Below are 26,073 nucleotides of genomic sequence, written 5' to 3' on the forward strand. Positions count from 1 at the left end.
GCTTGAAAATACTTCTTATTAGTGTAGGTCGGTTGGTATTGTAAATGGGCCATATCAGTCCATGTTTTGATATAGCTGCCATATAAACCGATCTTGGGTCTTGACTTCTTGAGCCTCTAGAGTGCGCAATTCCTATCCGATTGGAATGAAATTTTGCACGACATGTTTTGTTATCATATCCAACAATTGTGCCAAGTACGATCCAAATCAGTCCATAACCTGATATAGCTGCCATATAAACTGATCTTGGGTCTTGACTTCTTAAGCCTTTAGAGGGCGAAATTCTTATCCGATTGGAATGAAATTAAGCACAACGTGTTTTGTTATCATATCCAATAAATGTGCCAAGTATAATTCAAATCGGCAAATAACCTGATATAGCTGCTATATAAACCGATCTTGAATCTTGACTTCTTGAGCCTCTAGAGTGCGCAATTCTTATCCGATTGGAATGAAATTTTGCACGACGTGTTTTGTTATGATGTCCAACAACTGCGCCATGTATGGTTCAACCCGGTTCATAACCTGATATAGCTGCCATATAAACAGATCTGGGGAATTGACTTCTTGAGCTTCTAGAGGGCGCAATTACTATCCGATTTTGCTGAAATTTTGCATGACGTATTTTATTCTTACTTTCAACAACTGTGTCAAATAAGGATCAAATCGGTTCATAACCTGATATAGCTGCCATATAAACCGATCTGGGATCTTGACTTCTTGAGCCTCTAGAGGTCACAATTATTATCCGATTTGCCTGAAATTTTGTACGACATATCCTCCCATGACCATCAACATATTATGGTTCGAATCGGTCTATAACCTGATACAGCTCCTATATAAATCGATCTCTCTATTTTACTTCTTGAGTCCCCAAAGGGAGCAATTCTTATTCGAAATGGGCTGAAATTTGACAAAATGACTTCTTCTGTGGTCTCTAACATTCAATTCAATTATGATCCGAATCTGACCATAACTTGATATAGCTCCAATAGCATAGCAATTATTTTCCTTTATGCTTTGTTTGCCTAAAAAGAGATACCGATAAAAGAACTCGAATAATCCAATCCGTGATGGAGGGCGTATAAGATTCGGCCCGGCCGAACTTAGCACGCTTTTACTTGTTATAGCTGAATTTGAGCGGTGTACCGCAGTGCTCGCCAGGAGTTTAGCGTCAAAGGAGGACCCAGGCCTTAAGCGGAGGTCTGGATCCTCTTGTTCTCCGAACTGGCGCTAATAGTCATTCGGATTGGCATATGACGAATTACAGCTGTGTGGACGGAATGTAGCGAGGAATGTGATTTTAATGTCATTCTTGGTTTAGACATGATTTATGTGTCGGTGCCCAGTTTAGTTGGTACCACAAATGTGTGCATGCTTACGTTTGCAAAGCAGTTCCTTTGACACCAGAAGATTACCAGGGCGGCAAAACGTGCCTCCTGAAAGCTTTTCTGCAAACAGGTCGATAGCGTTAATGACCCCGCCAAGATGAAAAAGTTTCTCTGAAAAACCCATATCAAAATGTTAGTAGACGACATGGGAGTGAGAGAAGAGACAACGGAGGACATGTTGAAGCTTTTGATGAAAACCCATTTTCACCAGGATACGACGGGACTCACGAAGGCACAGGAATTTTGGAATAATGAAGTTGATCGAAGGCTTATTATTACGGAATTTATGGTAAAGTAAGCCACGAGGAGCATCAAATCATTTAAGACACCCAGACCTGAGGGAATATTTCCGGCATTACTACAGAAGGTAGTAGCGCAGAGGTTAGCATGTCCGCTGAACGCCTGGGTTCGAATCCTGGCGAGACCATCAGAAAAAATTGTCATCGGTGGTTTTTGTAGAGGTAAGCATGTCCGCCTATGACGCTGAACGCCTGGGTTCGAATCCTGGCGAGACCATCACAAAAAATTGTCATCGGTGGTTTTTGTAGAGGTACTTTGCCAAATAAAACTTCTCTCCAAAGAGGTGTCGCACTGCGGCACGACGTTCGGACTCGGCTATAAAAAGGAGGCCCCTTATCATTGAGCTTAAACTTGAATCAGACTGCACTCATTGATATGTGAGAAGTTTGCCCCTGTTCCTTAGTGGAATGTTCATGAGCAAAATTTGCAAGTAGTAAACTACAGAAGGTGGCCGACTATATGGTGCCCTAAATTCTAAAACGAATTCTGATCTCAATTTAATATTGGGCTGAAATTACATTTAACTTTTGGGCTAAAACACACTATGGGGTGAAATGTTTTATGTCATTTTTTATAACGGAAAAACCCCAACATTTGGGGTCTATTTTTGTTTTTCGTTTTGGGGAGTATTTGTTTGGTGCTCACTGGCATGTCGCCGTTCCCCCCTAATCGGAAACACCACGAAAACTCTAATGAAACCTATTTGGGAAAAAACCCCAACTTTTGGGGTCTATTTTTGTTTTTCGATTTAGGGTGTATTTGTTTGGGGCTCACTGGCATGTCGCCGTTTCCCCCTAAACCGGCATGTGTTTAATATATGACACAAATGATGGTAATAAAACCGAATCTGACATCAATATATTGCGCGAATCTTTAGGTGAGAGATCTCTCTCTCCAAACAAAACATTTCGAATCTGCTAGTATTATTGGGGACCAAGTGTAGCCAAAAACCATCCAAATGAACTTGCTGACCGACCATGTTGAAATATATGTAGCATTGTGGACTAGTACTAAGAAATTCAAATAAATGCGATAATATCTAAACAAGTTCGTAAAGACATTGATAATACAGGGTGTCATAAAAGCTTGAAGTTCAAAAAAAAAAATTTTTTTTCTAAATTATGTTTTTTGAATTTCAAATATTATAATAATTTAATATAATTAAATTTTTTTTTATAACTTAATAATTTCAGAAGTTTAATTTTTTCTAATTCAATTATTAACTCCACTGTTTTTTTCTATTATTAGCCACAAAAAGCAGAAGAAAACAGAAACAAAATGGCACTTATGGCAAAACGAAAGTCTTAATATATCCTTACACAGGATACAAAAATGGCGACTGCGGCAGGCTCGTTTGAAGTCAATCTAGGACAAATGAAACCTTTGCATGTTGGTAATTAAAATATTACCAACATGCGTTTTTTGTTAAGTTAAAATTACTTTCCGTTCATTTGCGCGAGACACAGAACAAAAAGAAAAAAAATTTATATGGTGGTCTTTCTTAATTTCTCTACTCTCAAAGGCATAGAAAAACTGAAACAGCCAAAGACGGAAATCAAAATTAGTGCAAGTGTTGGCGAAATATTTAAATAGGGCCCACTAAAACTTAAATGAAAGGCGGTAGCGTCGTCGGCGGCGGCAACATCAACAGCAAAATGGCTAAAACAATTACGGCACATTTACAAACGCACAGGGAAACACTTAATAGTTGGCAAAGGAAAAGGATGCCAAGAAGAAGGTGGGCTAGGAGGGATGGGAGGGGTATTCTTAAACATTTTCCAAATGGCATGGAAAATTGCTGTTGGATGCAACATTAACATCCATTAGGATAACACGTGTGGCGGCGCCTTTTACTCTTCACTAATAGTCTGCCGAACCCACAGAAACACTGGCTGGCTGGCTGGCTGGAGCTTCGCACTTAAGCTTGGTGATTTGCAATTAACACAATTCATTCATTTTCGTCAGTCAGTCAACTAACCAGCCATCCATATCTGTTTTGTCCTTGCTTACAACTTCTAAATCACGATTATCTCACACATGAATGAATGAATGAATGACTGACTGAATGGTGTTTAAAAGTCCTTTTGTTCGGCCGTGTTCAGTGTTCCAGCCACCCTTAAATGCCAGGGGATATTGTCAAAGTACTCCTTGTCGACAGCCATTTCACCCCTCGCCCTTGCCTTAGATGGAACAATGCCTAATTGCCAAATGATTAAGCGATTTATGATGTTCATCAGTGATTGTTTGAAGTGCATAACGAATCAAATCGAATGCCTCATCAAATTGTTAAGAATTATTTGCGGTTATCTTTAAATTCTTTAAGAGGTAAAAAGAATTTTCGTATTTTACCATAGCAGTTGGCGTTTTTAGTGCCAACTAAGCCTAAGGGTTATTCACACTGTTTTAGTGTGAAGATGAAATCAAATCAAAGAACATAAATCTAGCCATGGGAGGTCCTTGTGCGTCGAAAAACGTGACACTTGTTGGCAAAATATTGTCTTTTTAACATATGGCCTTGTGGAATGAGTTTTTAACAAGGTTTTGTCTCTGTAATTATTGTTGGAAACTAGCAAGAGGAAGTGTCTTCAGTATTTGGGTAATTATTTCGTAAGGATATCAAAATGCGGGGTTTAATAAAGTTAAGCACCAAGGAACACATATTTTTATACCCTCCATCATAGGATGGGGGTATACTAATGTCGTCATTCTGTTTGTAACACCTCGAAATATGCGTCTGAGACCCCATAGGGTATATATATTCTTCATCGTCGTGACATTGTAAGTCGATCTAGCCATGTCCGTTCGTCCGTCCGTCTGTCTGTCGAAAGCACGCTAACTTTCGAAGGAGTAAAGCTAGCCGCTTGAAATTGTGCAAATATACTTTTTATTAGTGTAGGTCGGTTGGGATTGTAAATGGGCCAAATCGGTTCATGTTTTGATATAGCTGGCATATGAACCGATCTTGGGTCTTGACTTCTTCAGCCTCTAGAGGGCGCAATTCCGATTTGATTGAAATTTTGCACGTAGTGTTTTGCTATCACTTCCAACAACTGTGTCAAGTATGGCGCAAATCGGTTCATAATCTGGTATAGCTGTCATATAAACCGATCTGGGATCTTGACTTCTTGAGCCTCTAGAGGGCACAATTCTCGTCCGATTTGAATGAAATTTTGCATGTGGTGTTTTGGTATCACTTCCAACAACTGTGTTAAGTAATGATTCAAATCGGTAGATAACCTGATATAGCTGCCATATAAACCGATCTTGGGTCTTGACTTCTTGAACCTATAGAGGGCGCAATTCTCGTCCGATTTGAATGAAATTTTGCATGTGGTGTTTTGGTATCACTTCCAACAACTGTGTTAAGTAATGATTCAAATCGGTAGATAACCTGATATAGCTGCCATATAAACCGATCTTAGATCTTGACTTTTTGAGCCAATAGAGGGCGCAATTTTCGTTCGATTCGACTAAAATTTTGTACGACGTGTTTTGGTACAACTTCCAACAACTGTGTTAAGTATGATTCAAATCGGATCATAATCTGGTATAGCTGTCCTATAAACCGATCTTTGATGTTGAGTTTTTGAGCCAATAGGGATTGTACATGGGCCAAATCGGTCCTTGTTTTGATATTGCTGTCATATAAGCCGATCTTGGGTCTTAGCTTCTTGAGCCTCTAGAGGGCGCAATTCTCGTCCGATTCGACTGAAATTTTTCACGTGGTGTTTTGGTATCACTTCCTACAACTGTGTCAAGTATGATTCAAATCGGTTCATAATCTGGTATAGCTGTCATATAAACCGATCTTGGGTCTTGACTTCTTGAGCCTATAGAGGGCGCTATTCTCGTTCGATTTGAATGAAATTTTGCACGTGGTGTTTTGGTATCACTTCCAACAACTGTGTTAAGTAATGATTCAAACCGGTTTATAATCTGGTATAGCTGTCATATAAACCGATAGAGGGCTTCTTCAGTCTCTAAAGGGCTTCTTGAGCCTCTAGAGGGCGCAATTCTCATCAGATTTGGGTGAAATTTTGAATGTTTTGATATGACTAACTATAACTGTACTAAGTATGACGCAAATCGGTACATAACCTGATATAGCTGCCATATAAACCGATCTGGGATCTTGACTTCTTGAGCCTCTAGAGGGCGCAATTCTCATCCGATTTGGCTGAAATTTCCTACAATAGCTTCTCCAATGAACTTACGTGTCAAATTTGGTCTGAATCGATCAATAGCTTAATACACCTCCCATATAAACCTATCTCCCGATTTTGCTTCTTGAGCCACTACAAGGCACAATTCTAATCCGAATGAACTGAAATATTACACAATGACTTCTACAATGTTCATCATTCATTTATAATCCGAATCGGACTGTAACTTGATATAGCTCCAATAGCATGATAGTTCTTATTCAATATTTTTTGTTTGCATAAAAAGAGATGCCGCGCATAGAATTCGACAAATGCGATCCATGGTAGAGGGTATATAAGATTCGGCCCGGCCGAACTTAGCACGCTCTTACTTTTTCATACTATAATCAGCATGGAGATGGTCAGACTTCATAACTTCCCGCCTTAAATGCCATCCAGGTGCTTAAGAACTTAAATCTCGGTTTATAAGACATATACATCAAATTTTTAACCCATTGGACTTCGGAACGGTTATTGCAAACCATACTATAATTCAAAATGCCCAATTACAGCCAGTTCTCTAAAGCTTGACCCAAAAATTCATATTGTATTACTATGTAATATAAGTGTTATTAATTTCTCCTTTTTTGTTTTTTTTTTCAGGTTCCGGTCAAATCCAACTCTGGCAATTTTTATTAGAACTACTTTCGGACTCCAGCAATGCCGGCTGCATAACATGGGAAGGCACAAATGGTGAATTCAAATTGACAGATCCCGATGAGGTTGCTCGTCGATGGGGTGAACGTAAATCGAAGCCCAATATGAATTATGATAAACTTAGCCGGGCGTTAAGGTGAGTACCATAAGCTAATTTACTCAAATTTAATGTTTTTCTCCTTGATCGAAGTATTAGATTCCAAGCCAAACAAACGATCTTCAAGATAAAGATGATATCATTACATTTAAGTCGCTGTATTCTAACGAACACAATCTTCCGTTTCGCATTTTGATTGCTGACTGAGCTTCGTTTTACTCTTAATTTGATATTTCCTATTTAACTAAGGCACAATGTTGTCCTTGTCCCAAAGTCAATTTTCCAACTTTCAAGGATATGTTGAACTTCATTAAAAGATTTTGCAAAATTGGTCATCTTGGCCCAAATTCTAAATGTTAGAGAAAATTTTTTGTTTTTTGAGCTGAAAATTTGCACAGATTCTTTCTTTGTCCATAAGCAGGTTCGAAGATTCGAAGATGGGCAATATCGGCCTATATCTTGATATAGCCCCCATATAGACAGATCCGCCGATTTAGGCTCTTAGGCCCATAAAAGCCACAATTATTATTATGCGATTTTGCTGAAATTTAGGACAGTGAGTTGTGTTAGGCCAGTCGACATTTTTCTTTAATTTGGTCCAGATCGGTTCAGATTTCGACATAGTTACCATATAGACCGATCTCTCGATTTAAGGTTTTGGTCCCATAAAAGGTGAATTTATTATACGATGTCGCCAAAATTTAGGACACTGAGTGGTGTTAGGCCCTTCAACATTCTCCTTCAATTTGGCCCAGATCGATCCTAATTTGGATATAGCTGCCATAAATACCGATTCCACGATATGTTTTGGGCCCATAAAAGCGCATTTATTGTGCGATTTCGCCGAAACTTCGGACAGTGAGTTACTTTAGGCTTTTCAACATCTTTCTGCAATTTGGCGCAGATCGCTTCAGTTTCGGATGGATGGAATGGAAAATTTGGGCAGTGAGTTGCGTTAGGCTCTTCGACAACTTTCTTCAATTTGGGCCAGATCGGTCCAAATTTGGATTTATCTGCCATATAGACCGATCTCTTGATTTAAGGTTTTTGACCCATAAAAGGTGCATTTATTGTCCGATTTCGCCGAGATTTGGGACAGTGAGTTGTGTTAGGCCCTTCGACAGTCCTTCTCAATTTTCTCAGATCGTTTCAGATTTGGACATAGGTGCCATATAGACCGATCTCTCGATTTAAAGTCTTGGTCCCATAAAGGACATATTTATAATCCGATTTCGCTAAAATTTGACACAGTAACTTGTGTTAGGATTTTCGACATCCGTGTCGTTTATGGTTAAGATCGGTCTATATTTAGATATGGCTACCAAAAAGACCAATATTTTGATCTACAAAATTGAACAATGACTTGTACTTACTAGACCACTCAATATCCGTGTTAAATGTGGTCCAAATCGGACCATGTTTCGATAAAGCTGCTTGGGGGAATAAATTATGCATTTTTACCGGATTGTGACGAAAGGGTGTGTGCGTATATACCCGGTGGGTATCCAAAGTTCGACTCGGCCGAACTTAACGCCTATGGGGTGCCACCATAAAAAAATTATTTGCCACCTAAGTGGTTACCCATAGCAGTGACGATAAAATGCCTTGTGCCCCTTTCTCCCTAATATTAATGTCATGAGACTCACAATTTGTCTACCTGTTCCTTGGCATATGGTTTATCCAGTCTCTAAGGACCGATCCGCATGATACTCGTCTCAGGATTCAGATTTAATACTCATGCCGTAATTCAATTCGTTATGGTTCGTCATTATAACTCAAAACAGAGCCAACATAAGGGAAGCTCATTTAAGACGCCATGCACATAAGGGCTGTTGTCCTCGCTTAGATCAAAAAGTACCACGATAACAATGACAATTAGTGTACTACAAGGACTCAATCATTAGCCATCAGTCAGATTAGCCAAATAAGGAAACTGCGGCATTTTTGTGTTTGGCATTACAAGTGCATCTTGGGAGGTTTCCGCCTTTAACCTTCGCCCTCTTATTCAGTGCAATAGCCTAGCAGGTTGAAAAAGGAAGGGAGAGAAATATCGAAAGGACAATCGATAAAAATCCTAGCACATGTTTGGAGTCAATAATTGAATCCATTGATTGAGTCTGTTCGTTTCATTGACTGATTATTATCTTGGAAAAATAGTCCGCTGCAAGAAAAATAAAACTGCCACAATTTTTTTGTGAAAATTCATGGAAAATTACCCAAAAAAAAAAAAAGAAAATCGTTTAAGAGGAGTTTAGTGGTCTGATTGCTGTGAACTTTAATTCGCAATAAAAGATGACAGTGGGGTGGGAATTTGGTTTGTTTTTTTTTTTTTTTTTTTTGGTAAGGCCAGTGGTCTATTTCTCTGGCAGCCTAAGACAGAACAGCAAAAGAAAGATTGGTTTTCTCCTCACTGGGTTAATGATAACAAATGTGTATTTTTCTCCCCTGTTGTCTCCCTGCTACGTGTCTGCACTGCTATGTGTGCTTTGGCCCAGCCATGATGTATGATTTGGCTGACTGTTTTGTCCTAATTTTAGCATTTTAGCTGGGAGTGTAGTCGTTTTCCATTTATGTTTGTATAAAAATCAAATTAAGCCCACTGCTGAGATTACACATTGCAATGAAATTGGAATTGTAATAAAATTGGAAATCTAATGAAATTTGCCAAATAAACTAAATAATAATAATGCGACCATAAATGACGTCTGTTTGCATGGATTTACACAAAAGGCTGGAAACAAATAAAGCAAAACCTTGTAGAGCCCACCAAAGGTCCTTGTCTTTCTGGTTTCTGTTGTCTAAACAATTTATGGCATTTAATGTGCAATTTACGTCCCACAGAGTTCAGCTCAGGACTCAATTAATATTTAAATTGTAACAAGTTTTAAAAGTGTGTGTTTTTTGTTTTTGTGTTTACCAATGCCGTGGAACTCAATACTTGATCTAAAAATTCCATGAGCATTACTTTCTTTGTCACTTCCGCCCTGGTGCCGGTGTGCTATGATGCACATGAAACAAAGGCCATGGTAAAGATTTAAACACCGGCTGAGAATCGACAGTCTCACCACCAAGCCAATACAGATGAATGATTGTGGATGAATGGTTGTGTGTGTATAAGTTTTGCGAGTTGTTGGCGGTCACTTCCGGTCCAAATGAATGAATGCAAGTCAATACAGGAGCAGAAGCAATGACATGAACTTACAGACACTTAGTGTTGCCATAAGCAATATTTTTTCTGAAACCAAAACCTTTTTAAATATATTTAAAGCTTTTAAAATTGTTTTCTATACCCACCACTATAGGATGGGGGTATGCCAATCTAGTCATTCCGTTTGTAACACCCCGAAATTTTGATCTAAGACGCCATAAAGTACAATATATATATTCTTGATCGTTTCGACATTCTTAGTCGATCTAGCCATATCCGTCCGTCCCTCCGTCAGTCGAAATCACGATAGCGGTCGAACGCGTAAAGTAAGCCGCTTGAAATTTTGCACAGATACTCACAATTGATGTAGGTCGTATGAGATTACAAATAGGCCATATCGGTTCAGATTTGGATATAACTCCCATTTAAACCGATCAGTCAATATGACTTCTTGACTAAAATTTTGCAGATAGTGTTCTATTATGACCTCCAAAAACCGTTCCAAATACAAACCAAATCGGTCTACAACAGGATATAGCTCCCATATAAACCGATCTTTCGATTTGACTTCTTGAACCCTTACAACCCGCAATTTTTGTCCGATTTGGCGGAAATTAAGCTAGTAGTGTTCTGTTATGGTTTCCATCAACTGTACTAAGTAATGTCTTAATTGGTCTATCTGGTATAGCTCCCATATAGACCGATCTGCCAATGACTTCTTGAGTCTTTTCAAGACCCAAGTTTTGTCCGATTTGACTGAAATTTTGCAAATATGGTTCCTTTACGACTTTCAACAATCATGCCAGGTACGGTCCAAATCAGTCTATAACATTATAAAGCGTGCTAAGTTCGGCCGGGCCGAATCTTATATACCCTCCACCATGGATCGCATTTGTCGAGTTCTTTTCTCGGCATCGCTTCTTATGCACAAAAAGCATAAAAGAAAAGATTTGTTCTGCTGTTTGAGCGATGTCAAGATGTGGTCCGGTCCGGACCACAATTAAATTATATGTTGAAGACCTGTGTAAAATGTCATCCAATTCGAATAAGAATTGCGCCTTTGGGGGCTCAACAAGTAAAATGGAGAGATCGATTTATATGGGAGCTGTATCAGGCAATGGACCGATTCAGACCATAATAAACACGTATGTTGATGGTCATGAGAGGATCCGTCGTACAAAATTTCAGGCAAATCGAATAATAATTGCGATCTCTAGAGGCTCAAGAAGTCAAGATCCCAGATCAGTTTATATGGCAGCTATATCAGGTTATGGACCGATTTGAACCTTATTTGGCACAGTTATTGAAAGTCATAATAAAATACGTCATGTAAAATTTCAGCCAAATCGGATAAGAATTGTGCCCTCTAGAAGCTCAAGAAGTCAAGTCCCCAGATCGGTTTATATGACAGCTATATCAGGTTATGGACCGATTTCAACCATACTTGGCACAGTTTTTGGATATCATAACAAAACACGTCGTGCAAAATTACATTCCAATCGGATAAGAATTGCGCCCTCTAGAGGCTCAAGAAGTCAAGACCCAAGATCGGTTTATATGACAGCTATATCAGGTTATGGACCGATTTGAACCATACTTATCACAGTTGTTGGAAGTCATAGCGAAACACGTCGTGCAAAATTTCATTCCAATCGGATAAAAATTGCGCCCTCTAGAGGCTCAAGAAGTCAAGACCCAAGATCGGTTTATATGACAGCTATATCAGGTTATGGACCGATTTAAACCATACTTGGCACAGTTCTTGGACATCATAACATAACACGTTGTGCAACATTTCATTCCAATCGAATAAGAATTGCGCCCTCTAGGGGCCCAAGAATTCAAGACCCAAGATCGGTTTATATGGAAGCTATATCAAAACATGGACCGATATGGCCCATTTACAATCCCAACCGACCTTCACTAATAAGAAGTATTTGTGCAAAATTGAAAGCGGCTAGCTTTACTCCTTTGAATGTTAGCGTGCTTTCAGGAATGGAAGTAGGCCCTTGTTTTCCGCTGCCGTCCGCCGTACTCAGTGCGGCATAGGCGACATAACGGTATGTTCGTTCTAGACGCAAACGACGGTGCAGCTCCTTCGGTCGGTCTTGATAATATCTAAAAAGAACAAAATTATGTAGTTATTCTGCTTTTGAACATTAGAATTGTTTTTTCTTATCTTTGCATCAAATGCTTCCATTGTGTTCCGTATCCTTGGATATGCGGTTATGGGGTTGTTCAGTGCTGCTTTGGTAGTCCCAATCGTTTTCTCAGCATCAATGGAAAGGACCGTTGTCTGTCATTTCTTTTTATTGGCTTCCTCTCTTTGTATGAAATAAATGCAGCTAATGCAGTGTCCACTATAGCGCAGAGGTTAGCATGTCCGCCTATGACGCTGAACGCCTGGTTTCAAATCCTGGCGAGATCATCATAAAATTTTCAGCGGTGGTTATCCCCTCCTAATGCTGGCGACATTTGTGAGGTACAAGCCATGTAAAAACTTCTCCTCAAAAGAGGTGTCGCACTGCGGCACGCCATCCGTACTCGGTATATAAAGGAGGTCCCTTATCATTGAGCTTAAACTTGAATCGGACTGCGCTCATTGATATGTGAGAAGTTTGCCCTGTTCCTTAATACAATGTTCATGGGCAAATTTGCAATGCAGTGTCCACCATAATGCAATGTCCACCATATTATGAAACATGGCCAATGGCCAGCGGTTTGTTAAGTTTAAGGTTTGTTATATGTACCAAGCATTTGATCCATTGTATCAACGCCCGATTTGTTGGCGTCGTAATCCTAAACAGCAAACGGCTTCTTCTTTTCAGTTTCCATGTCCACACCGCTAGTATAATGTTGTATCGGCAGCAAAATTACCGCTTTGTTGTTCTTGGACACATATGAACATAGTGCTATATCACTTTCGTTAAAGTCGAACAATGTGATGTTGACAGGACGCATATGATTATACATACATGTCTTATTCGAGGGCACTGTTCCAACATATGCGGGCTTCTTCCTGATTGGGGCCGGTTTTCTTCCTGATTGAGGCCGCACAATTTATGCTGATATTCAAATATTTCTCTGAAAGTTGAAGTACAACATTCTGCCCTTGATTCACCTCTAGTGCCTGGTCAGGCAATTTCCCAGAATAAATCATTCCTTTGACAGGATAAAATGATTTTAAGTCGCACAACTACCATATTTTTATTCCGTACTGGGTAGGCATCGATGGGATGTATTTTGTGCAGCGTATGCGGCCTCTATGTGGGAATAATTGCTCATCAACGCTGACTGCATCATACGGAGTATAAGCTGCTGCCATGTTAGACTGCAACATTAACCAAATATCATCAATAGCCGCAGTTTTGCTGTTGATTAGTCTCCGTGGTTTTAAACGATTCTAGATAAAATTTCCTTGGAATACATGTGGGGGTCGCGTGTACTTCCCATGATACTCATCAAGGAATAATTTCCGTTTGAAAATGAACAAGTAAAAGCATGCTAAGTTCGGCCGGGCCCAATCTTGGGAACCCACCATCATGAATTCTGCTAAAATATAGGGGCTATATCTGGCTATTGACCGATTTGGAACGGACTTACCAAAGTTGTTTGACATCATACCAGAACACTGTGTGCAAAATTTCTGCAAAACCTGACAAAAATTGTATCTTTCAGGGGCTTAGGAAGTTAAATCGGGTGATCGGTTTATATGAGAGCTATATCAAGTTCTTGACCTATTTGGACCGTATTTAGCACTGGTGTTGAGAGTCATACATTTCAGCCCAATCGGACAAAAATGGTGGCTTCCAGGGGGCCAAGAAGTCAAATCGGGAGATCGGTTTATATGGGAGCTATATCATGTTCTTGACCGATTTGAACCGTACTTGCCACAGTTGTTGGAAGTCATAGCAGAACACTGTGTGAAAAATTATCTGCAAAATCGGACAAAAATTGTGGCTTCCAGGGGCTCAAGAATTCAAATCGGGTTTATATGGGAGCTATATCAAATTCTTGACCGATTTGGAGTGTATTTGACACAGTAATTGGAAGTGATAAAGGAACACTATGTGCCAAATTTCAGCCAAATCTGAAAAAATTGCGGCTTCCAGGGGCTCAAGAATATAAATCGGGAGATCGGTTTATATGGGAGCTATATCCAAATCTGAACCGATATGGCCCATTTGCAATCCTACAATTATATTAAGTACATTATACATTAATATTGGTTCAGATCAGACCAATAGACCGATCTGCTGATTTATGCTCTTAAGCCCATAAAAGCAGCAATTAGTATCCGATCTCGCTGAAATTTGTAAAAGTGATTTGGTTAAATCCTCCCGATATTCGAACTAAATACGGTTCTGAACGGTCTATATTCAGATATAGCTGCCATATAGACCGATTTAGGGTATTATGCCAATAAAAGCCGCCATTATTATACGATTTTGCTGATATTTTAAATAGTGAGTTGATTAAAGCCTCCCGATATCCGACTCAAATATGATTTAAATCGGTCTTTATTCAGATACAGCTGGCATTAAAACCGATCTTCCAATTTAGGGTCTAAACCCCATAAAAAGCGGATTTGTTGCCCGATTTCGCTGAAGCTCTGAATTGTATAACAGTTCTCGGGACATGAATCAAATATGATCCAGACCCGCCCCCATTTGCATATTACTATGGATATGGTAGTGCAGTTTTTGTAAAAGGGGATGGTTAATTAATCCATGGTGGTGGGTATCCATACTTCGACACGGCCGATCTTAACACGTTTTTAATTGTTTTGTTTATTTTTTATTTTATTTTATTTTATTTTATTTTATTTTATTTTATTTTATTTTATTTTATTTTATTTTATTTTATTTTATTTTATTTTATTTTATTTTATTTTATTTTATTTTATTTTATTTTATTTTATTTTATTTTATTTTATTTTATTTTATTTTATTTTATTTTATTTTATTTTATTTTATTTTATTTTATTTTATTTTATTTTATTTTATTTTATTTTATTTTATTTTATTTTATTTTATTTTATTTTATTTTATTTTATTTTATTTTATTTTATTTTATTTTATTTTATTTTATTTTATTTTATTTTAATTTATTTTATTTTATTTTATTTTATTTTATTTTATTTTAATTTATTTTATTTTATTTTAATTTATTTTATTTTATTTTATTTTATTTTATTTTATTTTATTTTTTTTTTTATTTTATTTTATTTTATTTTTTTTTTTATTTTATTTTATTTTATTTTATTTTTTTTTTATTTTATTTTATTTTATTTTATTTTTTATTTTATTTTTTTTTATTTTATTTTTTTTTTATTTTTTTTATTTAATTTAATTTAATTTTATTTTATTTTATTTTATTTTATTTTATTTAATTTTTTCATTTTGTTTTTTTTTAATATTAATTAACATAAAAAAATCATAAATTCCTTGAGCACTTAAAATGGCAACCCTATCCTTAGTACATCTGCACATACCATCGCGAGACTATGATGACTTTAATGGAGGTTCCCTTCGACCATCTCTATATTACTGAGTGGTTTTTGTGACCCTATGCTAGGTTTTTTACTCGCGTTTTTTCCACGTTCTTTATTCATTGGTGACTGCTGTTATTGGCATTGCAACTGCCCATGATAATGATGTTCAATGAAATTGGCCCGAATTTCATTTGACAACACAATCGGGGTGACAATTATTGTTTTCAATTTTCACAAAAGACTGAACAAAGGCACAAAAAACGTTGGATTCGATGATAAAAAAGTTTTCTCTTTGTTTTATTGCTGCGCATGGACAATAACAGCAGCCACTGCTGATGCATCGTCAGCATCAACAAATTATTGCTAATTACCATGGGGAATGCCAATGCAACATGGAATCTGAATGGAGAAGAAAAGGCATGAACATTTACCCAGAAACAATTGGCTATTTATTATAATGTTGAACAGAAATTATTTTGTATTATTGAAATGAAGTCGAAAAAGGATAATGAGGGAGATTTTTACAATAATCGCAGGAAAATATAAAGAAGAATTGTTACAGTAAAAATGTTGAATAATTAAAAAAACATATTCGTGAACAAAATTTAAGCAGAAGATGTAATCTACTCGCCAAGCAATCGAATCTTTGTAATTGAATTGATCAAATGCTAACCAGGTTGAGGCCTCCGTGGCGCAGAGGTTTGCATGTCCGCTTCTGACGCCGAACGCCTGGATTCAAATCCCGGGTTTAACATAACAAAAATGTTCAGCGGTGGTTACCCCTTTACTACTGCTGGCTACATTTTTGAGATATCCTGCCATGTCAAAACGTCTCCACCAAGTGGGGTCACTATGCGGCATGGCATTTGGACTCGGCATAAAGAGCAGGCCCCCATTATCATTGAGCTTAAACATTAATCGGACTGCACTCATTGATATGTGAGAAGTGACCCATGTTTCTTAATGGAATGTTCATGGGAAATGTAGTAGTAGTACTAACCAGATGGATTATTATCAATAAAATATGACTTCTGAAAGATATATTTTGTAGAAGCTTTAAACTTTGATGTGGGATTCGAAGATATTTTTTTGAATATCCTTCACACGGACAATATAAAAGTGTTTATGCCCACCACCGAAGGATGGGGGTATATTCATTTTGTCACTCCGTTTGCAATACATCGAAATATCCATTTCCGAGACTATAAGGTATATATATTCTTGATCAGCGTAAAAATCTAAGACGATCTCGCCATGTCCGTCCGTCTGTCAGTTGGCATCACGCTATAGTTCTAAAAAATTGAGATATTGAGCTGAAACTTTGCACAGATACTTTTTTTGTCCATAAGCTAAGTTCGAAGATGGGCTATAGCGGTTTATATTTTGACATAGTCCCCATATAGACCGATCCTCCGATTTAGGGTCTTGGGCCCATAAAAGCCACATTTATTATCCGATTTTGCTGAAATTTGGGACAGGGAGTTGTGTTAGGCCCTTTGACATATAGATATAGACCGATCTCCCGATTTAAGCCCTTGCGCCCATAAAAGGCTCATTTATAGTCCGATTTTGCCAAAATTTGGGACAGCGGCCCAGATGTGGATATAGCTGCCCTATGGACCGATTTCTCGATTTAAGGTTTTGGGTCCAGATCGGTTCACATTTGAATATATCTGCCATATGGGCCGATCTCTCGATTTAAAGTTTTGGGCCCATAAAAGGCGCATTTTTTCCCGAAATTTGGGACAGAGAGTTAAGTTAAGCCCCTCGACATAGTTCTGGAATACGTCACAGATCGGTCCTGATTTGGATATAGCTGTCACATAGACCGATCACTCGATTTGAGGTTTTGAGCCCGTAAAAGGGGCATTTATTGTCCGATTTCGCCGAAATTTGGGACAGTGAGTTAAGTTAGGCCCTTCGACATTATTCTTCAATTTGGTTCAGATCGGTCCAGATTTGGATATAGCTGCCATATACACCGATCCCTCAATTTGGGGGTTTTGGGCGTAAAAAAGGCGATTTTATTGACCGATGGCGCCGAAATTTGGGAAAGTGAGTTTAGTTAGGCCCTTCAACAGATTGGTTCACATTTGAATATATCTGCCATATAGGCCGATCTTTCGATTTAAGGTTTTGGGCCCATAAAAGGCGCATTTATTGTCCGATTTCGCTGAAATTTGGGACAGTGAGTTTTTTTGGGTTCTTCGACATTTTTCTGAAACTTGGCCCAAATCTGTCCAGATTTGCATATATCTGCATTATAGACCGATATCTCGATTTAAGGTTTTGGGCCCATAAAAGGCGCATTTATTGTCTGATTTTGGCGAGATTTGAGACACTGAGTTAAATTAAGTCCCTCGACATTCTTCTTTAATTTGGCTCAGATCGGTAAAGATTAAGATATAGCTGCCATATAGACCGATCTCTCGAATTAGGGTTTTTGCCCCATAAAAGGCGCATGTTATGTCCGATATCGCCGAAATTTAGGGCAATGAGTTAGGTTAAGCTCTTCGACATATTTCTGCAATTTGGTCTATATCGATCAAGATTTGCATACAGCTGCCATATAGACCGATCTCTCGATTTAGGGTTTTGGGCGCATGAAAGACGAATTTATTATCCGATTTTACCAAAATTTGGGACAGTGAGTTGTGTAAGGCCCTTCGACATCCTTCTTTAATTTGGTCTAGATCGGTTCAGATTTGCATATAGCAGCCATATAGGCCGATCTCTCGATTTAAGGTTTTGGGCGCATGAAAGGCGAATTTATTATCCGATTTTGCCGAAATTTGGGACAGTGAGTTGTGTAAGGCCCTTCGACATCCTTCTTCAATTTGGTCTAGATCGTTGCAGATTTGGATATAGCTGCCATATAGACCGATGTCTCGATTTTAGGTTTTGGGCGCATTTATTGCCCGATTTCGCCGAAATTCGGGACGGTGAGATTTGTTGGGCTCTTCGACATTTTTCTGAAACTTGGACCAAATCGGTCCAGGCTTGGACATAGCTGCCATATAGACCGATCTCACGATTTAAGGATTTGGGCCCATAAAAGGCACACTTATAATTTGATTTCACTGAAATTTGACACAGTGACTTACGTTAGGCTTTCAGATCGGTTTATTTTTAGATATAGCTACTAAAAAAACCAATATTTTGTTATACACAATTGAACAATGACTCGTACTTATTAGTATTTTGTCGAAATCGGAACATATTTCGATATAGCTGCTAAGGGGCATAAGGCTTGCACCGGGTTTTGACGAAAGGTGGATAACGTATATACCCGAGGTGGTGGGTACTAAAGTTCGGCCCGGCCGAACTTAACGCCTTTTTACTGTTTCATTTTATGGACAAAAAATTTAAAAAAAAAAATATTTTTTCTCTATGGTTTTAAGTCAAGAATAAGCATTTTAAGGTTTTCACAGCAAAATTCTTATTTCAAAGTTCTCATAGCTAATGAATCGTTCAAATAAACACAACAGCCTGTCCACTGCATTCAATGACTTCTGTGCATATTTGCACATTTTATTCTTCTCGTTGATATTGACCCAATCAATCAATGGCAGAAATTCGTAAATAAAACCCTTTTCTGGACTTTATCCCATTTCAAATCAAAACAACAAACAAATGCTTGATGACAATACTTGCATTCATTTCATTCATTCATCAGTTTATCCATCCATCCATTTGAGGCAATCAGAGCATGATTGTATACCCTATTGATAAAGTCCTCTGTAAATGGACCACAATTGGCATATGTGTAAGTGTGGGGTATAACCTCAAAGTGTATGCTCAAAGAACCCAAAGAGAGTCGAATGAGCATTTAAGGAAGAAAAGGATTAAAACAAGCCATTTATTTGACACATACAAGTGTCCATCATCAACACCATCATCAAGCAAACATCACATATGTCTTCTTTTGTGCGGTATAGGGTAGTGGTGGTGTGTAGCAATACAAACAAAACCCCGAACAAGAAGTAAACCGAAAGCAAATGAAGCATTAAAGGACTTATGATGATGACGATGATGATGGTGTTGACAATGAAGAAGATGTGACATAAAAAGGATTTGATTTGGTTTGGTATCGGCTGTTGTTATCCTTTTGGAAAAGAGCAGCTCCTTACGTCCCTTAGCTAACAACATCAACAGCATTCAATGGAGCATTCTTCCATATAGTCATCATCATCTGAAGATTTTATTGCTCCCTTTGATGTAAGTCCTTGTGCTGGGTTGGGGAAGGCAACTACATTAAGCTTGTAATTTTACAAGTGTTGTGAAAATGTTTACCCATTGCTAATGTTTCGGCAAAACGATGACTTCAAACGATGCTAAATTGGTTTTATTTTTTTAGAGAAAAATACTTTTGAATTTGTAGCCGTATTTCTTTTATCTGCAACAAATTTCTACGCTTGATTGGGAGTTTTTTTTTTTTGATGTGATTTTCTCTTGTCTTGTCAAGCATAAATGCAAATATGAAGCGAAAACAGGGATAAGAACTTGTTATCTGTTGTGTGATGTTGTCATTTCGAATTTGGCTTATTTGCGTATTGTCAATGATTTTGTCAATTGGCAAAAGTGTATTTCTTTATTCCTTTTTGGCTTGTTAGCTTATGCAAGGACGAGTGCAAATGACAGGCTAGAAGTAGTAGGAATGAAACAACCAATATGTGATGAATGCTTCTATTAAGGAATTTGAAAGGGTTAAGTTTTATGGGAAAGGAGGTATAGAAAGTAAGATTGTCGTCTGTCGTAAGAAAAGTGTGAAAAATTATATAGTAAAATAATAAAAAAAAAAAAAACAAATAAGAGCGTGATAAGTTCGACCGTGCCAAATCTTATATACCATCCACCATTGATCGCATTTGTCGAGTTCTATGCGCGGTATCTCTTTTTGGACAAACATAGAATATTGAATAAGAACTGTTATGCTATTGGAGCTATATCAAGTTATAGTCCAATTCGGACCATAAATTAATGGTAAACATTCGGATAAGAATTGCGCCTTGTAGGGGCTCAAGAAGCAAAATCGGGAGATAGGTTTATATGGAAGCTGTATCAAGCTATTTATCGATTCAGACCATATTAGACACTTATGTTGAAGGTCATGAGAGAAGCCGTTATACAAAATTTCCGCCAAATCGGATGAGAATTGCGCCCTCTAGAGATTCAAGAAGTTAAGATCCCAGATCGGTTTTTATGACAGCTGTACCAGATTATGAACCGATTTGAATTATACTTAGCACAGTTGTTGGAAGTGATACCAAAACACTACTTGCAAAATTTCATTGAAGTCGGATAAGAATTGCGCCCTCTAGAGGCTCAAGAAATCAAGACCCAAGATCGGTTTATATGACAGCTATACCAGATTATAAACCGATTTGAATCATACTTAGCACAGTTGTTGAAAGTGATACTAAAACACTACTTGCAAAATTTTAGTTAAATTGGATGAGAATTGCGCCCTCTAGAGGCTCATGAAGTCAAGACCCCAGATAGGTTTATTCGTGATACTTGATACCTAAGTACCGGTATCTGTTGGACGCGAAAGCCGGGCAATGACAAAGGAAATGCTTCAACGTCTCATCATCTTCCCCGCATTCCCTACACATGCTATCACTTGCCGTGGGAGCCGCCCATCCCCGAGAACATACCCCAAAGAAGACAAATTTACGATTATAGCAATATGGGACTCAAATGAAAGGTCTTTGGAAGTAAAGCACGAATCTGATATCAATGGTCGGGAAAGTGTCCATGGGGCACCCTATAACACCACCTAAATAGGAAGTATTTGCTGACCATTGCAATATGAGGCTTATCCTAGGGGGATGGGCGGCCACCCCCGCAAACCGGTCATGTTTGCCCACTATGAAAAAAATAAAGCTCAAATGAAGAGTATTAGGGAGTAGACCATGAATCTGACATCAATATTCGGCACCAACTGTCTAGGGGACATCCCACCACCAAAACAACCCCCCAGGTAGGACGTATTTGCTCACCAAGACAATTTGGGTCTTCAAGACAGTGGAGCTCGATATTCATAGTTTTTAGGGTCCATACCCCAAACCGAACATATTCGCTGGCTTTTTCAATAAAGGGTTTAAGTGAATGGTATTGGAGATTAGAAAACGAATTTGATATTTAAATTTGAGGCCAATAGCAATATGGGGTTCAAATATATGAGAATAGAGCACGTTGCTGATATATTTTCAGGGCTTGGTGTTTGGGGAACCACCCCACTGCCCTAAACACCTCAAAATCGAGCATATTTACCGACCGTGTCAATGTGGGGCTTAAATGAAAGGAATTGGGGGGTAGAACAAGAATTGATACCCACTTTCGGGACCAATTTTCTGGGGGTCTACTCCTGTCCCAAAATACCCCACAAACAGCAATGTTTTACTGACCATCGCAATATGGGGCTCAAATAAAGGTATTTGGTAGTAGAATACGAATTTGATATGTAGGACCATATTTTTTAGGCATCACCCCTTGCCCAAAACACCCCCCCATTTTTTTCGACCATGCCACTATGTGGCTCAAATTAAAGGTATTTGGGATTAGAAGACGAATTTGTCAACCTATTTCGAGGCCATGTGATTGGGGGACGCCTCATCCATGCCACTATGTGGCTCAAATTAAAGGTATTTGGGATTAGAAGACGAATTTGTTAACCAATTTCGAGGCCATGTGTTTGGGGGACGCCTCATCCTTTAAACTCCTCTTAAGTCAATGGCAATATGGGGCTTAAATAAATGGTATTTGAGAGAAGAGCACGATGCTGATATTTTTTCAGGGCCAAGTATCTGGGGGACCACATATTCCCCAAAAACACCACTAAATCAGACATCATGAGAATATCGGGCGGAAATGAAGTATTTCAAGAATGGAGTACACCTTACATCCAAACTTAAATTCGTAGACCAATAAAGATCATATGGGATTCAGATAAAGGCACTTATATTGTTAAACTGTTAGTCAAGTTAGCATGGTATTTCACTAAAAGATCTTTAATTGTCGAAAGTAAATATTCCAAGGCAGCTTTTGTTCCATTTAAAGTAAAAAAGGGGCAGCGGAGCAGGCCCGGATCAGCTAGTAGACCAATAAAGATATACATTTTCGTAGCATGGTATTTCACTACAAGCTCTTTAATTGTCCAAAATTAATATTCCAAGAACAAATTTTGTTCCATATAAAGTAAAAGAAGGCGCAGCGAAGTGGGCCCGGTCCAGCTAGTTTCCATATAAACATGAATCCCGACTTCTTCCGACCCAAGAGAACGCATTTATTATCCCATTTAGCTAAATTTTTGTACGTGGTGGTTTCTTATGCCCTCCAACACCCATAGCAAATGGAGTTCATAACCTGTTATAGCTCTCATTATTTGAACAAATCTATCAAATAGTGAGGCCACCGTGGCGCAGAGGTTAGCATGTCCACCTATGACGCTGAATGCCAGGGTTCGAAACCAGGCGAGACCATGAGAAAAAAAATTTTCATCGGTGGCTTTCCCCTCCTAATGCTGGCAACATTTGTGAGGTACTATGCCATGTAAAACTTGTCTCCACAGAGGTGTCGCACTGCGGCACGCCGTTCGGACTCGGCTATAAAAAGGAGGACTCTTATCATTGAGCTTAAACTTGAATCGCACTGCACTCATTGATATGTGAGAAGTTTGCCCCTGTTCCTTAGTGGAATGTTCATGGGCAAAATTTGCATTTTTTGCATCAAAGAACTTTTTCGAAATAAATCCTTGGAAGGTAGCATGTAAGGTTGGGTCCGGCTAAATGTTTATTCCTTTCTATTTTTAAAGTGATTCTCATTCAAATAATTTAAAGTTTTTGCAGGAAAAAAATGTTCATGATGGCAAAGGTTATAGACAAAACTCCAAAATATAATAATTTTGCCCTAATGACCGTCTCAAGCGGGTGTAGTGTGGGTTGACGGCAGGCTGACGATTCTGATTTTTGTCTGAGCCATAATTATAATACAACGCTAATTATCGTTTTGATAAGCGCAAAGCCATAAATGAGTTTTAATTTGTGCCGTGGTTTATGATGGCATGTTATTTCAGAAGTTTATTTTCGGTGGTGTTTGTTCTCTAGGGGTGATGAATAGAGAAATGAAATCAAAACGGAATAAAGAAAACCTCCCTAATTTGGACAAAGGTTATGCTCATTTCTCAACTCGGACACCAAAGGACATTCATTCGCACACTGAGTACATATTTACTTAAGATTTATGACTATTTTTAATTGCATTACCCAAAAGCCCATAACTAAAGACGAATTCATAGACCATAGAGAGAATGGAGAGGAGGGAGGGAGATACGTGTTTCTATTTGTCGAGGTCAGTGGCAAAGTGAAAGAAACAGAGAAGGACACCCTTCTAACAAAAATATGCACATTTCTGGCCGCAACTGCCTTTCATTAAAACTGACGGCCAGACAGACAGACGGACACTAGATTTAGTTTCGTTTTTCTGTTTGTTTACAAACAGACACCATACACCAAAGTTCCAAAACGCTGTTGGGGAATAAAACTCGGAAGGAGTAGCACATAAAGAAAAGTGGCCTAAAGTCAGTAGCCACGGTCTTAGCATCAACAATAGCCATTGTATATGAGGTGCTGCTGTGGGAAGGACAAACAATCAGTGAGAGTGTGATTTTGGGGTATGAGTTGGGATTTTGGGTGGAGATGGCCCGTCATCGTAATGTGTTGGGATTTTTAATTATTTACACATTTTCTTTATCACTTTTCTTCGTTCTCCATCTATCTCTTGCAGATATTATTACGACAAGAACATAATGACCAAGGTCCATGGCAAACGTTATGCCTACAAATTCGATTTCCAAGGCTTGGCTGCTGCCACCCAACCGGCTGCCAGTGATCCCACCTACAAGTATCAAAGTGATTTATTCATGACACCATATCATCATAGCGCCAAATTGAGCTCATTTATGAGTCCGCATCATGGCATGACATCGTCGTCAGGTAAGCTTAACATATAAGTCAAAAATCTAGGTTAATTAGAGAATTAGAGGAGGCCACCGTAGCGTAGAGGTTAGCATGTCCGCCTATGACGCTGAACGCCTGGGTTCGAATCCTGGCGAGACTATCAGAAAAAATTGTCATCGGTGGTTTTTGTAGGGGTTAGCATGTCCGCCTATGACGCTGAACGCCTGGGTTCGAATCCTGGCGAGACCATCAGAAAAAATTGTCATCGGTGGTTTTTGTGGAGGTACTATGCCATGTAAAACTTCTCTCCAAAGAGATGTCGCACTGCGACATGCCGCTGGGACTCGGCTATAAAAAGGAGGCCCCTTATCATTGAGCTTAAACTTGAATCGCACTGCACTCATTGATATGTGAGAAGTTTGCCCCTGTTCCTTAGTGGAATGTTCAGGGGCAAAATTTGTAATTGTGTAATTAGCGAATCCCGGCGTATACGGGATAACTATGAGCACCACATAGGCTGGAACTTTGAGCTCCGACTTGTGTGGTGTCCATCGTTATCATGGGAAGCTTAGCTGAAAGCTACCGGGCGCATCCACAGGTTGCGGATGGTGGAAAGCTCCGTTTTTATGAGGAGTAGCTGCAAATGCGGCCGCGGGCAGTAATGAGCGAATGAAGTATTAATTTTTTAAGAGCTTCTTTTAATTGCTTTCTAGGAATAATAAAATATAAGAGCATTAGTAAGTATTATTCAATTTTTAAAACAGAATTATAAAGAAACTAAATTTAGAATTAGGTAAGGCTAGGTTGAAAAGAGGGTGCGGAAATTATTAATCCATCCCATGCCACTATGAAGGGACACCTAAGCCAGTAATCGGCTTGTTATGAGCTCTAAAATAATATTGTAAATTGTTTTCTGTTTTTCCTTTAAAAGCACGCATGTTTAATAGGTAGCCTACTTTTTGTAGCATCCTAAAAGTATGCTATTGCAAAACTACTGTACCAAAAACAATTCAATAGCAAAACAATTCATTTGAATTATAATACTTAATGCCCATAATCCCCTCAATCCAATTAAACAAGTTATTTAAAAGCTTATTATACATAAATAGAGGATTGACAACATCAATTTATTAAACTATACCCCGCCCCTAGAAGATTTCTTTCAATGTTTGAGGTTTTTGTTTCTTTTGTTAAGGCAATAGCAACAATGCTTTTTATACCCAGCACCATAGGATGGGGGTATACTTATGTAGTCATTACGTTTGTAGCACCTCTTAGTATTGATCTGCGACCCCATAAAGTATATATATTCTGGATTGTCTCGACATTCTGAGTAGATCTAGCCATGTTCGTCTGTTTGTCGAAATCATTATAGCGCTCGAATGCGTTAAGCTAACCGCTTGAAATTTTGAACATATACTTCTAATTGATGTTGGTAATTGGGGATTGCAATTGGACCATATCTGTTCAGATTTTGATAGAGTCCCCATATAAACCGATCCCGCGATTTGACTTCTTGAGTCCTTAGAAGCCTCAATTTTCATCCGGTTTGGCTGAAATTTGGAACAAAGACTTGTGTTATGACTTCCACTATACATGAAAAGTGTGATCCGAATAGGTCTATAAACAGATATAGGCCCCATTTGAACCGGTCCCCGGATTTGAATTCTTGAGCCCTTAGAAGCCTTAAAGTTCATCCGATTTGGCTGAAATTTGGAGCATAGACTCATGACTTACAAGATCCATGCCAAGTATGATTCGAATCGGTCTATATACAGATATAGCCCCATATAAATCGGTCCCCGGATTTGAATTCTTGAGCCG

General features: G+C 38.4%; 1 protein-coding gene across 2 annotated transcripts in view; it reads left to right on the forward strand.

Annotated features, from left to right (window-relative positions):
- LOC106094248 (DNA-binding protein D-ETS-3) overlaps positions 1–26,073 on the forward strand; it is a 162,875-nt gene that overhangs the window by 129,456 nt on the left and 7,346 nt on the right. For both annotated transcript variants that reach the window (XM_059360630.1, XM_059360631.1), the window contains 2 exons: positions 6,497–6,686; positions 24,077–24,285. In XM_059360630.1, the coding sequence (XP_059216613.1) occupies positions 6,497–6,686; positions 24,077–24,285 (399 nt within the window). The remainder of the gene's footprint in view (positions 1–6,496; positions 6,687–24,076; positions 24,286–26,073) is intronic.

The sequence above is a fragment of the Stomoxys calcitrans genome, chromosome 1 (genome assembly GCF_963082655.1).
Source record: "Stomoxys calcitrans chromosome 1, idStoCalc2.1, whole genome shotgun sequence".
NCBI lineage: Eukaryota > Metazoa > Arthropoda > Insecta > Diptera > Muscidae > Stomoxys > Stomoxys calcitrans.